Raw genomic sequence first — 14,424 nt, 5'->3', positions numbered from 1 at the left:
TGATGAGATGTTCAAAAATTAATCACAATTTTTAAAGAAATTTAGATATAAGGGAATTTTTGGTGTTGATGAGTTAATTTAATTGTCAGCAGGATTTCACCCCCAAACTATTCATACATGCATGTTCCTCTTTCAAAGAGAAGTCCAAGAATACATTTACATGACTGTGCCGTTTTAATCAGTGATTAAATTGATATGTGAATGAGTCTGAAGATCTTCTTGTAGATCTGAAGCCTTCATCACTCCAGCTCTATTGCCCGCCTCATCCTGCTGAGAGATTTAAGAAGGTACATTTCTAGGGTGTGGATAATTCTAACACCTGATTTTTATGGACACATCAATCTGATCTCGTACGCAGCCTTTTCAATAATGGAAAATACAATGTTCTTATATGGAGGAAATGATTTTGCTTTGTGCTATAACGTAAGTTGCCACATTTGCCACATCCATCCACAATAGTGTGCTTACTCAGTTTCAGGACTGTACCAATATATACTATATACCTCGTTCAAAGTTCATGTACTATAGACCTTACAAAATACTCACATAGTCCAACTAAACTCTGCAGTAAACATGTTCCACACAATATATATATACATATACATACATAATTATATATGTATACTAGAAAAATATTAAGCATGGCCGACATGCCTAAAAAACTGTATCTATTACATTCTAAATTTACAATCTGTCAATCTCCTTCCAATACCGGTATAAAATAAAATGGAGTCTGTTTGCGTTGTAACATAGGCTGGTGGGTTCAGACCGTAGTGAACCACATGACGGTCCTAGAAGTCGCTGTGAAGGCTCCTATCCCAGTTCCAGGAGCCAGTCAAAAAAGCTTGGTGCAGCCTCTCGCCTTTGCTCCCGCACCTTGCAATGAAGAATGAGGGCTCTGAATATATCCCCAACTTTCCAGGACTTTGCTTGGACGAGCTGTGTGACCTCCAGGAACTTAATAGAAAAACAAGAGTTGTTGAAAAGATTGTACATTCAAGTTAGTGAAAATCCAGCACTTGATTTTCAGTGTGAAATAAAAAAAAAAAATCAAAAACTTTTATTGAAACCTCCAAATTAAGAGCATAGACACATTAAATGCCATGAATAAGAACCACACGCCAATGACGGTTTGAAACGCGTAGGTTTTTGCTACCATCACCAGGATGTGCGCTGTTTTTTAATTTTTCTACCCATGGATTTAACTAAACATTTGACAGGTGAGCTGAAAGCACACATTATTTTCTATATGAGAACACTTGGATCTGTGCATTATTGGGGTGTTCACAATATCAGATGCGAAAAAGATCTTTTCATATAAAATAAACATTTCTAAAAGGTATTTTCTTATGAACACATTTTCTTAATGGGACACTAAAGCCACATGCACACATTCAGTATTTGGTCAGTATTTTACATCAGTATTTGTAATCCAAAACCAGGAGTGGGTGATAAATACAGAAGTGGTGCATATATTTCTATTATACTTTTCCTCTGATTGTTCCACTCCTAGTTATGGCTTACAAATACTGATGTAAAATACTGACCAAATACTGAGTGTGTGAATGTGGCCTTAGACATCTTATTGGACTTTGCCCACCAAATGAGCCAACAAGCAACTTTCACTTTATCAAACCCATCTCATCCATGAACGGTATTGCATGAGTCTCCATTCTGCTGTTTCACGTGCTGGTGAGTTTTGCCACAATTATTAACAAGTACAGTACCTCATTATTTCTGTAGGCCGCTCTTCGACCTCGTAATGCTGGGGGAGCAGGAATTGTCAGGGATATTTGTGATGTGCTTGAAAGGTGCTGGACATAATAAAGGCTGCTAGCTAGGAAGGTGCACTACAGGCACCTAACTGGCACCTTGTGAAAGCCTTATCTGTAAATACTAGTTATTTCAAGTGGGCACCCCTTCCTGAACAGTATCAGTTAGGCCTCATTCACACATCAACAATTTTCTTTATCAGTCTGCGTTTCATCAAAGTTTTTTAATTGAAGTTTCTTCAAAGTTTGATCAGTGTGTCAATTTTTACTATCAGAGTTTGATCAAAGTTTCATCACATTTTCTTGAATAAGAAACATAAAAAAGGATTCTCTATCTTCTCTTTTATTACTTAAAAACAAGGCGACGAACCCAACCAATAGTGACCAATAGACACAACAAACCAAAAATACAAAACGTGCTATAAAAACACCATTGAACTAATGGGGAAGGCTATATCACCCTAACCAGGTCATCTAGATACACCCCTACCTGGCTGCGGAGGTAGACACCCTAGGGGGAAACGTACTGGCGCCCCCGCTCCACGATGACTGTCCCTAGGGGCCCTAGTGTGCCCTACAACAACTAGTGACAACCTCTACCCAGCATCTAAAGGGTCCTCTAGCACTATACAAAGATCTACTGTGCTAGGGAATGCCTATACCCCAAAAAGAACAAGGAAGACAATAGACACCTATGGCGGTAGGTGAAAATAATATATCAATACGATAGATAGTACTATGAACTAGGTGGACAATAAAGGGTAGCTCACATAAAATTAGATGTACTGCTACCAGACAGATCTTCCTGATTCATACCGGCTGGAGCACCCTTATCGAGTACCCCTGATACACCACCAGTCTCTATGTCATTCCCAATACATTAATATAAATGGAGACCATGAGTACTCATCTGTAAGCATATCCACACCACCGCCATCTATAATGAACGCCTCAATGCGTTTCGCCTGCCACGGCTCATCACGAGGCCAGATGTCATGATATGTAGTGTCACTTATGATAATGGATAGCTTAAACGCCCAGTCCCACCTCACCTACTTATATATCTCCTGCCAGTCATGCTCACTCCAGGTGCCATCTGACCACTTCCTGTGGCGTGCCCCAAGTTGCACTGCGCATGTACACTCCGATCTGCGCACAGGGGACATCAAATGGCAACCTACTGCGCACACTTTAGTGCGCAGGTATCCCTGTGTGCGTCCGAGGTGGAAGGTTTGAACGCACTACTGCGCATGTCGATATCGCGCCGCGCAGGGTAATACCGCTGACCATCTAAGTAGATCCAGCGGGGACGCCACCTGCCGGGATCGTAAGGCAGCATATGCCGCACAGGGAGATACCTCTTCTTGCTCACATTATTCCCCATTAGCATTAAAATAACGGGTGCATAATACAGAGCATAAACTCCTCTGCTACTGTGCGTATAGTGCTTTCATCACTATGCAAACGTTCGTGGTCTAATTTCCACCTTGACTGTAGAGTATCATGAGCTATACTTATCTCTAAAGATTATTATAATAGATCACAGAGCACAGCATAAGTCTAGGTGTATCAATGTAAACCAACACCACGTACGTGATATGTCACGGCCATATATGCCCCACTATTGGATACAGAGCATAATACGAGCCAGATACCAAAACACCCCCATATTAATAAACACATACCTGTGTAAAGTCTACGCATTATCTGGGGTATCACGTGCAGTTTGCATTCTGATAGATTCAGGTCACCCAAAGGAGACTTAGTAATTATTTGAGTCATTTACCCTTCTATAAAATATAATATGCTCTTCTGTCTCCCATTGATCCCCATGGTACACTAACTTCTGGGAACTAAGATGGATAGGTCCAATATAAAACTAGAGTACATGTTGGACGTAGGGCATGATATACATGTTGCAGATTATCTGTTTAATAAGATGAAGGATTGCACACATTGGGCTCCCAGACCCGAGGCACCTAGAGAGGATATAGAGCTATACTACGACAAACAGATGGTCAAAGGTGAGGTAAGGATAAATCCTAGGAATGCAATGCATACTAGATATGTCATGGAAATCCATGTGAATCCTCCATAATGAGGACCCCATCGAAAACAATGGTTTTGGCCATAGCATTCTGAAAACCGAACCTGTAAATAGTATAGGATTACACATCCCAAGGATATAAGACTATGCGTTGATAATTACAGAAAACATGTATACGATATTTGCTCATTAATTCCCTTTGGTTCAAGAGACTCCATCCTAAAGATCCATTCACATTCACGTCTCAGAATCAATCTATCCAGATTGCCTGCTCTCGGGTTCACTTTCACCACCTCCAGGACAGTGAATCTAACCCCTGTTGGGTCTTCACTGTGGTGAGTGTGCATATGTTTCGCCAATGGGGTATCCCTCTTATGGCGAATGTCGCCCATATGCTCCCCCACTCTTCTCCTAAACTCCCTCTTGGTTTTACCAACATAATCCTTCGGGCAGGAGCAGGATGCCACACACCACACCATTTGTTTTACAGTTTGAAAACTCACGTTGGTAAAAAATTCTACCCGTAGTGGAGCTCTGAACCTGTTTACACGGTCTCATCCACTGACACAGACTGCAGTCTCCGCACTTAAAGAAGCCGCAAGGCCTCCTATCCAGCCAGGTCCCACCGGATTTAGGTCGCTGATATTGGCTATGTACCAACAAATCTCTGATGGAGCGGCCCTTCCTAAATGTAATGTTAGGGCGTTCACCCACCACGTCCCTCAAATCCAGATCTAGTTTCAGGATATCCCAGTGTCTAGCAAAGGCCTTTCTAACCTCTTGATGCTGTGTGTCAAAAGTGCCAATGACCCTTACAGTATCATCGACCTCCGTCCTCCTATGTTTCTGCAATAACCCTTGTCTATCGGTCCTCCTTGCAAAATCATAGGCCTTGCTCACGACAGGTCTCGGGTACCCCTTCTCTCTGAACCTGTCGAACATATCACCAGACTGGCTCTTAAGGTATCCTCCCTGGAACAATTCCTCCTAAGCCTGAGGAATTGCCCCTTAGGTATCCCCCTTTTCAGGGAGACCGGATGGTGACTGTCCCAGTGTAACAAACTGTTAGTGCTTGTCGGCTTTCTATAAATACTTGTTGTTACTTGCCCATGCACTTCTTTCACAATTCTCAAGTCCAAAAATGCCAACTCTATCTCACTGATCTCCGATGTAAATTTCAGGCCCACCTTGTTTATGTTCAGACATCCCATAAACATTGTGAACTCCTCTTTTGTGCCAGTCCATACCATAAAAACATTGTCAATATATCTGTACCAGATGGATATAAATTTATGCCACCACCTCTCTTCATCTCCAAACACGATGGTCTCCTCCAACTTATCTCACGGGGTGAATTTGATTTCATGCTACCACAATTTCCCTTAACTGCAACCTTTTACGCACTGCCTAAGGTGCACAAGGGGTATCATCCCCTGAAGGGGCGTCCCATTGTGTCTGGGGTGGATTCCCTGACACAAAATTGTGGACTGTATGTTGACCAAGTCCTCCGCCCATTCGTCACCGCTATGCCATCCTACCTCAGGGATACATCTGATTTGCTTTTAAAATTGGAGGGGGTGCATTTGGGAGAAGACGCCTGGCTAACTTCCATCGATATAGAAGCGTTGTATAGTAGTATCCCGCATCAGGCAAGGATCGAGGGAGTTAGGTTTTTTCTACAACAAAGATCAATCAGGTGCAGAGAACATAATGATTTCGTCATAACATTGCTTGAGTACATACTCACCCATAATGCATTCACCTTCGATGGCAAACACTTCCACCAGCTCAGGGGCACAGCGATGGGGTGTCCTTGTGCCCCGTCGTATGCTAATTTGTTCCTGGGCTGGTGGGAGGAGACGATCGTGTTTGGAGATGAAGAGAGGTGGTGGCATAAATTTATATCCATCTGGTACACATATATTGACGATGTTTTTATGGTATGGACTGGCACAAAAGAGGAGTTCACAATGTTTATGGGATGTCTGAACATAAATAAGGTGGGCCTGAAATTTACATCGGAGATCAGTGAGATAGAGTTGGCGTTTTTGGACTTGAGAATTGTGAAAGAAGTGCGTGGGCAAGTAACAACAAGTATTTATAGAAAGCCGACAAGCACTAACAGTTTGTTACACTGGGACAGTCACCATCCGGTCTCCCTGAAAAGGGGGATACCTAAGGGGCAATTCCTCAGGCTTAGGAGGAATTGTTCCAGGGAGGATACCTTTAAGAGCCAGTCTGGTGATATGTTCAACAGGTTCAGAGAGAAGGGGTACCCGAGACCTGTCGTGAGCAAGGCCTATGATTTTGCAAGGAGGACCGATAGACAAGGGTTATTGCAGAATCATAGGAGGACGGAGGTCGATGATACTTTTGACACACAGCATCAAGAGGTTAGAAAGGCCTTTGCTAGACACTGGGATATCCTGAAACTAGATCCGGATTTGAGGGATGTGGTGGGTGAATGCCCTAACATTACATTTAGGAAGGGCCGCTCCATCAAAGATTTGTTGGTACATAGCCAATATCAGCGACCTAAATCCAGTGGGACCTGGCTGGATAGGAGGCCTTGCGGCTTCTTTAAGTGCGGAGACTGCAGTCTGTGTCAGTGGATGAGACCGTGTAAACAGGTTCAGAGCTCCACTACGGGTAGAATTTTTTACCAACGTGAGTTTTCAAGCTGTAAAACAAATGGTGTGGTGTATGTGGCGTCCTGCTCCTGCCCGAAGGATTATGTTGGTAAAACCAGGAGGGAGTTTAGGAGAAGAGTGGGGGAGCATATGGGCGACATTCGCCATAAGAGGGATACCCCATTGGCGAAACATATGCACCCTCACCACAGTGAAGACCCAACAGGGGTTAGATTCACTGTCCTGGAGGTGGTGAAAGTGAACCCGAGAGGAGGCAATCTGGATAGATTGATTCTGAGACGTGAATGGATCTTTAGGATGGTGTCTCTTGAACCAAAGGGAATTAACGAGCAAATATCATATACATGTTTTCTGTAATTATCAACGCATAGTCTTATATCCTTGGGATGTGTAATCCTATACTATATACAGGTTCGGTTTTAAGAATGCTATGGCCAAAACCATTGTTTTCGATGGGGTCCTCATTATGGAGGATTCACATGGATTTCCATGACATATCTAGTATGCATTGCATTCCTAGGATTTATCCTTACCTCACCTTTGACCATCTGTTTGTCGTAGTATAGCTCTATATCCTCTCTAGGTGCCTCGGGTCTGGGAGCCCAATGTGTGCAATCCTTCATCTTATTAAACAGATAATCTGCAACATGTATATCATGCCCTACGTCCAACATGTACTCTAGTTTTATATTGGACCTATCCATCTTAGTTCCCAGAAGTTAGTGTACCATGGGGATCAATGGGAGACAGAAGAGCATATTATATTTTATAGAAGGGTAAATGACTCAAATAATTACTAAGTCTCCTTTGGGTGACCTGAATCTATCAGAATGCAAACTGCACGTGATACCCCAGATAATGCGTAGACTTTACACAGGTATGTGTTTATTAATATGGGGGTGTTTTGGTATCTGGCTCGTATTATGCTCTGTATCCAATAGTGGGGCATATATGGCCGTGACATATCACGTACGTGGTGTTGGTTTACATTGATACACCTAGACTTATGCTGTGCTCTGTGATCTATTATAATAATCTTTAGAGATAAGTATAGCTCATGATACTCTACAGTCAAGGTGGACATTAGACCACGAACGTTTGCATAGTGATGAAAGCACTATACGCACAGTAGCAGAGGAGTTTACGCACTGTGTTATGACCTGGTGGTTAGGAGCACCCGGAATGACCTGATAGTTAAACCTCATACAGGAAGAGCTCTGGGATGTGGGAGCTCTGCTGACCGCAAGCCCTGATCCTATCACACACACTAGAAATAGCCGTGGAGTGCTCCTGACCAGACCTAGGCGCCTCGTCACAGCCTAAGATCTATCTAGCCCTAGAGATAGAAAATAAAGCCTACCTTGCCTCAGAGAAATTCCCCAAAGGTAAAGAAACTTTGCGATCAGCACAAAAACCTACAAAAGACCACGCAGAGTGTGAAAAAAGACCTCCGCACCGACTCACGGTGCGGAGGGGCCACTCTGCATCCCAGAGCTTCCAGCTAGCAAGACAAAATCATGATAACCAGCTGGACAAGAAAACAGTGAACAAATAATGACAATCAGGAACTTAGCTTCTGCAGGAGAAGGCAGGTCACCAGAGAGATCCAGGAGTGAACTGAACTAATGCAAAAACATTGACAGCTGGCATGGAGTAACGATCTGAGAGGAGTTAAATAGAACAGCCAACCAAAGGATAAGCCACGTCACCTGTGTAAGGAACCTCAGAAGCAGCAGCTTCACTCATAGCCACCAGAGGGAGCCCATAGACAGAACTCGCCGAAGTACCATTCACAACCACAGGAGGGAGTTCGACAACAGCTCTGTATTACAACAGCTCTTCACAACAGCTCTGTATTATGCACCCGTTATTTTAATGCTAATGGGGAATAATGTGAGCAAGAAGAGGTATCTCCCTGTGCGGCATATGCTGCCTTACGATCCCGGCAGGTGGCGTCCCCGCTGGATCTACTTAGATGGTCAGCGGTATTACCCTGCGCGGCACGATATCGACATGCGCAGTAGTGCGTTCAAACCTTCCGCCTCGGACGCACACAGGGATACCTGCGCACTAAAGTGTGCGCAGTAGGTTGCCATTTGATGTCCCCTGTGCGCAGATCGGAGTGTATATGCGCAGTGCAACTTGGGGCACGCCACAGGAAGTGGTCAGACGGCATCTGGAGTGAGCATGACTGGCGGCAGATATATAAGTAGGTGAGGTGGGACTGGGCGTTTAAGCTATCCATTATCATAAGTGACACTACATATCATGATATCTGGCCTCCTGATGAGCCGTGGCAGGCGAAACGCGTTGAGGCGTTCATTATAGATGGCGGTGGTGTGGATATGCTGACAGATGAGTACTCATGGTCTCCATTTATATTAATGTATTGGGAATGACATAGAGACCAGTGGTGTATCAGGGGTACTCGATAAGGGTGCTCCAGCCGGTATGAATCAGGAAGATCTGTCTGGTAGCAGTACATCTAATTTTATGTGAGCTACCCTTTATTGTCCACCTAGTTCGTAGTACTATCTATCGTATTGAAATATTATTTTCACCTACCGCCATAGGTGTCTATTGTCTTCCTTGTTCTTTTTGGGGTATAGGCATTCCCTAGCACAGTAGATCTCTGTATAGTGCTAGAGGACCCTTTAGATGATGGGTAGAGGTTGTCACTAGTTGTTGTAGGGCACACTAGGGCCCCTAGGGACAGTCATCGTGGAGCGGGGGCGCCAGTATATTTCCCCCTAGGGTGTCTACCTCCGCAGCCAGGTAGGGGTGTATCTAGATGACCTGGCTAGGGTGATATAGCCTTCCCCATTAGTTCAATGGTGTTTTTATAGCACGTTTTGTATTTTTGGTTTGTTGTGTCTATTGGTCACTATTGGTTGGGTTCGTCGCCTTGTTTTTAAGTAATAAAAGTGGTTTTATATATTTTCTGAGGTCTACTTTATGATTTAAGCTGTATGCACCTCGTGCCGATATTATTCTTTGAGAGTATTCTCTATCTTCTCCCATCCAGCAGTCCGTGAAAAATGGAGCATTGCTTATTTTGATCTGACACTCGGATCATGGCAGAGCATATCTCCTCGATTTTGCATGGACCACTCAGACCGCAAAAAAAAATCACGAACATGTGAACATACCCATAAACTTTCATAGGTAGGAGTCTGTGATAGCACTTGTATGAGAACAACTGCCGTGTGAATGAGGTCTAAGGCTTGCTACACTGTGATGAACTAATCACATGGCAATAACCAAGGAGCCCAACAAAACGCAATGACTTAGGCCGCCGTCACACTTGCGAGTTTTATGGACGTATGAGTGCAGAAAATACGTCCGTAAAACTCGCCAAACAAACGGCACAATTATTCTCTATGCCCCTGCTCCTATCTGCCGTATTTTACTGAGCAGTATTATACGGCTTTCTACGGCCGTAGAAAATCGCAGCATGCTGCGTTTGTCACCGTATTGCGCAAAAAAACCGCCAATGAAAGTCTATGGAAGCCCCAAAAATACGGATTACACACGGACCAGCAGTGTGACTTGCGAGAAATACGCAGCGGTGTTAGAGAGAAAAGCCGGCAATTCAGTGCGGTGTACAGTAAAATCACACTGACAGCTTACATTACAATAGGTAGAATAAATGTGTACACATAGAATAGGTATATATATGTATATATATATATATATGTCAGTAGACACATATATGTATATATATTATTACTTCATCCAGCGCGAGATAGCTTTAAAGCCGGTAATTCAATTGCCGGCTTTTGCTATCTCCTTCCTAAAACCCGACATGATATGAGACCTGGTTTACATACAGTAAACCATCTCATATCACCTTTTTTTTTGCATATTCCACACTACTAATGTTAGTAGTGTGTATATGCAAAATTTGGCCGTTCTAGCTATTAAATTACCAGCAGAGGGCGCCTCTTATGAACTCGAGCCTGGGAGCTTTCTAGGAAAGTTCCCACGATCTAGGGACAACCAGCAGAGGGCACCTCACCATAAATGCAGGTAAATATAGGTCATTGACCTACTTTACCTTCATTCCCCGGGGTTTTGCAGCCACGAACAACGTTGCATTAGCAAAGCTCGTGGCTGCAAAATATTTTAACCCCTTCAGATGGATTTACATCGTTGGACATTACAGATCTTCGGAAGGTATGGATATTGTTGGTTTATTATTTTGACTTTGTTACAGATCGAGGATCTTCAGTGAGTGGATTGAGCGTAGAATAAATTATTACAACAACCTTTGTTTTTATTTCATTAAAATAATTTTTAATAATGGGTTTGTGTATTTTTTAACCCTTTACTACTATTGGATTAATAATGGATAGGTGTCATAATTGACGCCTCTCCATTATTAATTTGGCTTAATGTCACCTTACAATAGCAAGGTGACATTAACCCTTCATTACCTCATATCCCACCGCTAAACGGGAATGGGAAGAGAGTGGCCAAGTGCCAGAATAGGCGCATCTTCCAGATGTGCCTTTTCTGGGGTGGCTGGGGGCAGGTGTTTTTAGCCAGGGGGGGGCCAATAACCATGGACCCTCTCCAGGCTATTAATATCTGCCCTCAGTCACTGGCTTTACTACTCTGGCGGAGAAAATTGCGCGGGAGCCCACGCCAATTTTTTCCGCCATTTAACCCCTTCCCGACCTGTGACACAGCGTATGCGTCATGAAAGTCGGTGCCAATCCGACCTGTGACACATATGCTGTGTCACAGAAAGATCGCGTCCCTGCAGATCGGGTGAAAGGGTTAACTCCCATTTCACCCGATCTGCAGGGACAGGGGGAGTGGTAGTTTAGCCCAGGGGGGGTGGCTTCACCCCCTCGTGGCTACGATCGCTCTGATTGGCTGTTGAAAGTGAAACTGCCAATCAGAGCGATTTGTAATATTTCACCCATTATAACGGGTGAAATATTACAATCCAGCCATGGCCGATGCTGCAATATCATCGGCCATGGCTGGAAATACTAGTGTGCCCCCACCCCACCCCACCGATCGCCCCCCCCAGCCCCCCGATCTGGCCGGTACACTGCTCCGGCTCCCCTCCATCCAGTGCTCCGCTCCCCCCCGTGCCCTTGTCCGCTCCCCCCATGCTCCAATCACCCCCCCGTGCTCCAATCACCCCCCCCTGCATTCAGATCCACCCCCCCCGTGCTCCGTTCCACCCCCCCATGCTCCGTTCCAGCTCCCCGTGCTCCGTTCCACGCCTCCGTGCTCCGTTCCACGCCTGCCGCGCTCCGATTCCCCCCCCCCGTGCTCCGATCCCCCCCCCGTTGGCCCCCCCCACCCCATCATACTTACCGATCCAGCCGGGGTCCCGTCCGTCTTCTCCCTGGGCGCCGCCATCTTCCAAAATGGCGGGCGCATGCGCAGTGCGCCCGCCGAATCTGCCGGCCGGCAATTCGTTCCAAAGTGCATTTTGATCACTGAGATAGATTATATCTCAGTGATCAAAATAAAAAAAATAATACATGACCCCCCCCCCTTTGTCACCCCCATAGGTAGGGACAATAAAAAAATAAAGAAATTTTTTTTTTTCCACTAATGTTAGAATAGGGTTAGGGTTAGGGGTAGGGTTAGGGGTAGGGTTAGGGGTAGGGTTAGGGTTAGGGCTAGGGTTAGGGGTAGGGTTAGGGTTAGGGCTAGGGTTAGGGCTAGGGTTAGGGCTAGGGGTAGGGTTAGGGGTAGAGCTAGGGTTAGGGCTAGGGTTAGAGTTAGGGCTAGGGTTAGGGCTAGGGTTAGGGGTAGGGCTAGGGTTAGGGGTAGGGTTAGGGCTAGGGTTTCGGTATGTGCACACGTATTCTGGTCCTCTGCGGATTTTTCCGCTGCGGATTTGATAAATCCGCAGTGCTAAACCGCTGCGGATTTATGGCGGATTTACCGCGTTTTTTTCTGCGCATTTCACTGCGGTTTTACAATTGCGATTTTCTATTTGAGCAGTTGTAAAACCGCTGCGGAATCCGCACAAAGAAGTGACATGCTGCGGAATGTAAACCGCTGCGTTTCCGTGCAGTTTTTCCGCAGCATGTGTACAGCGATTTTTGTTTCCCGTAGGTTTACATTGAACTGTAAACTCATGGGAAACTGCTGCGGATCTGCAGCGTTTTCCGCAGCGTGTGCACATACCTTTAGAATTAGGCTATGTTCACACGGTGCGGATTTGGCTGCGGATTGGCCGCTGCGGATTCGCAGCAGTATTCCATCAGGTTTACAGTACCATGTAAACATATGAAAAACCAAATCCGCTGTGCCCATGGTGCAGAAAGTACCGCGCGGAAACGTTGCGTTGTATTTTCCGCAGCATGTCAATTCTTTGTGCGGATTCCGCGGCTTTTTACACCTGTTCCTCAATAGGAATCCGCAGGTGAAATCCGCACAAAAAACACTGGAAATCCTTTTACCTTTTACCCGCGGATTTTTCAAAAATGGTGCGGAAATATCTCACACGAATCCGCAACGTGGGCACATAGCCTTAGGGTTAGGGTTGGAATTAGGGTTGTGGTTAGGGTTGTGATTAGGGTTATGGCTACAGTTGGGATTAGGGTTAGGGGTGTGGGGGGGTTAGTGTTGGAGGTAGAATTGAGGGGTTACCACTGTTTAGGCACATCAGGGGGTCTCCAAACGCAACATGGCGCCACCATTGATTCCAGCCAATCTCGTATTCAAAAAGTCAAATGGTGCTCCCTCACTTCCGAGCCCTGAAGTGTGCCCAAACAGTGGTTTACCCCACATATGGGGTATCAGTGTACTCAGGATAAACTGCGCAACAATTACTGGGGTCCAATTTCTCCTGTTACCCTTGTGAATCTAAAAAAATGCTTGCTAAAACATCATTTTTGAGGAAAGAAAAATGATTTTTTATTTTCACGGCTCTGCGTTGTAAACGTCTGTGAAGCACTTGGGGGTTCAAAGTGCTCACCACATATCTAGATAAGTTCCTTGGGGGGTCTAGTTTCTAAAATGGGGTCACTTGTGGGGGGTTTCTACTGTTTAGGCACACCAGGGGCTCTGCAAACGCAATGTGACGCCCGCAGACCATTCCATCAAAGTCTGCATTTCAAAAGTCACTACTTCCCTTCTGAGCCCCGACGTGTGCCCAAACAGTGGTTTACCCCCACACATGGGGTATCAGCGTACTCAGGAGAAACTGGACAACAACTATTGGGGTCCAATTTCTCCTGTTACCCTTGGGAAAATAAAAAATTCTGGGCTAAATAATTATTTTTGAGGAAAGAAAACGTATTTATTATTTTCACGGCTCTGCATTATAAACTTCTATGAAGCACTTGGGGGTTCAAAGTGCTCACCACACATCTAGATAAGTTCCTTTGGGGGTCTAGTTTCTAAAATGGGGTCACTTGTGGGGGGTTTCTACTGTTTAGGCACACCAGGGGCTCTGCAAACGCAACGTGACGCCCACAGAGCATTCCATCAAAGTCTGCATTTCAAAACGTCACTACTTCACTTCCGAGCCCCGGCATGTGCCCAAACAGTGATTTACCCCCACATATGGGGTATCAGCGTACTCAGGAGAAACTGGACAACAACTTTTGGGGTCAAATTTCTCCTGTTACCCTTGGGAAAATAAAAAATTGCAGGCTAAAAGATCATTTTTGAGAAAATATTTTTTTTTTTTATTTTCATGGCTCTGCGTTATAAACTTCTGTGAAGCACTTGGGGGTTCAAAGTCCTCACCACACATCTAGATTAGTTCCTTTGGGGGTCTAGTTTCCAAAATTGGGTCATTTCTGGGGGATCTCCAATGTTTAGGCACACAGGGGCTCTCCAAACGTGACATGGTGTCCGCTAATGATTGGAGCTAATTTTCCATTTAAAAAGCCAAATGGCATGCCATCCCTTCCGAGCCCTGCCGTGCGCCCAAACAGTGGTTTACCCCCACATATGGGGTATCAGCGTACTC

At 45.0% G+C, this 14,424-nt stretch overlaps 1 protein-coding gene across 1 annotated transcript in view; it reads right to left on the bottom strand.

Moving 5' to 3' along the window:
• Nucleotides 1-243: 243 nt before the first annotated feature.
• The window catches only part of LOC138674472 (A-kinase anchor protein SPHKAP-like), a 113,078-nt gene continuing 98,897 nt past the window's right edge, over nt 244-14,424 (bottom strand). Inside the window, exon 7 of the mRNA XM_069762310.1 lies at nt 244-957. Within this exon, the coding sequence (XP_069618411.1) occupies nt 814-957 (144 nt within the window). The 3' untranslated portion in view covers nt 244-813. The remainder of the gene's footprint in view (nt 958-14,424) is intronic.

Source organism: Ranitomeya imitator, chromosome 4, assembly GCF_032444005.1.
Source record: "Ranitomeya imitator isolate aRanImi1 chromosome 4, aRanImi1.pri, whole genome shotgun sequence".
Classification (NCBI taxonomy): domain Eukaryota; kingdom Metazoa; phylum Chordata; class Amphibia; order Anura; family Dendrobatidae; genus Ranitomeya; species Ranitomeya imitator.
This window is presented reverse-complemented; position numbering and strand designations above follow the sequence as displayed.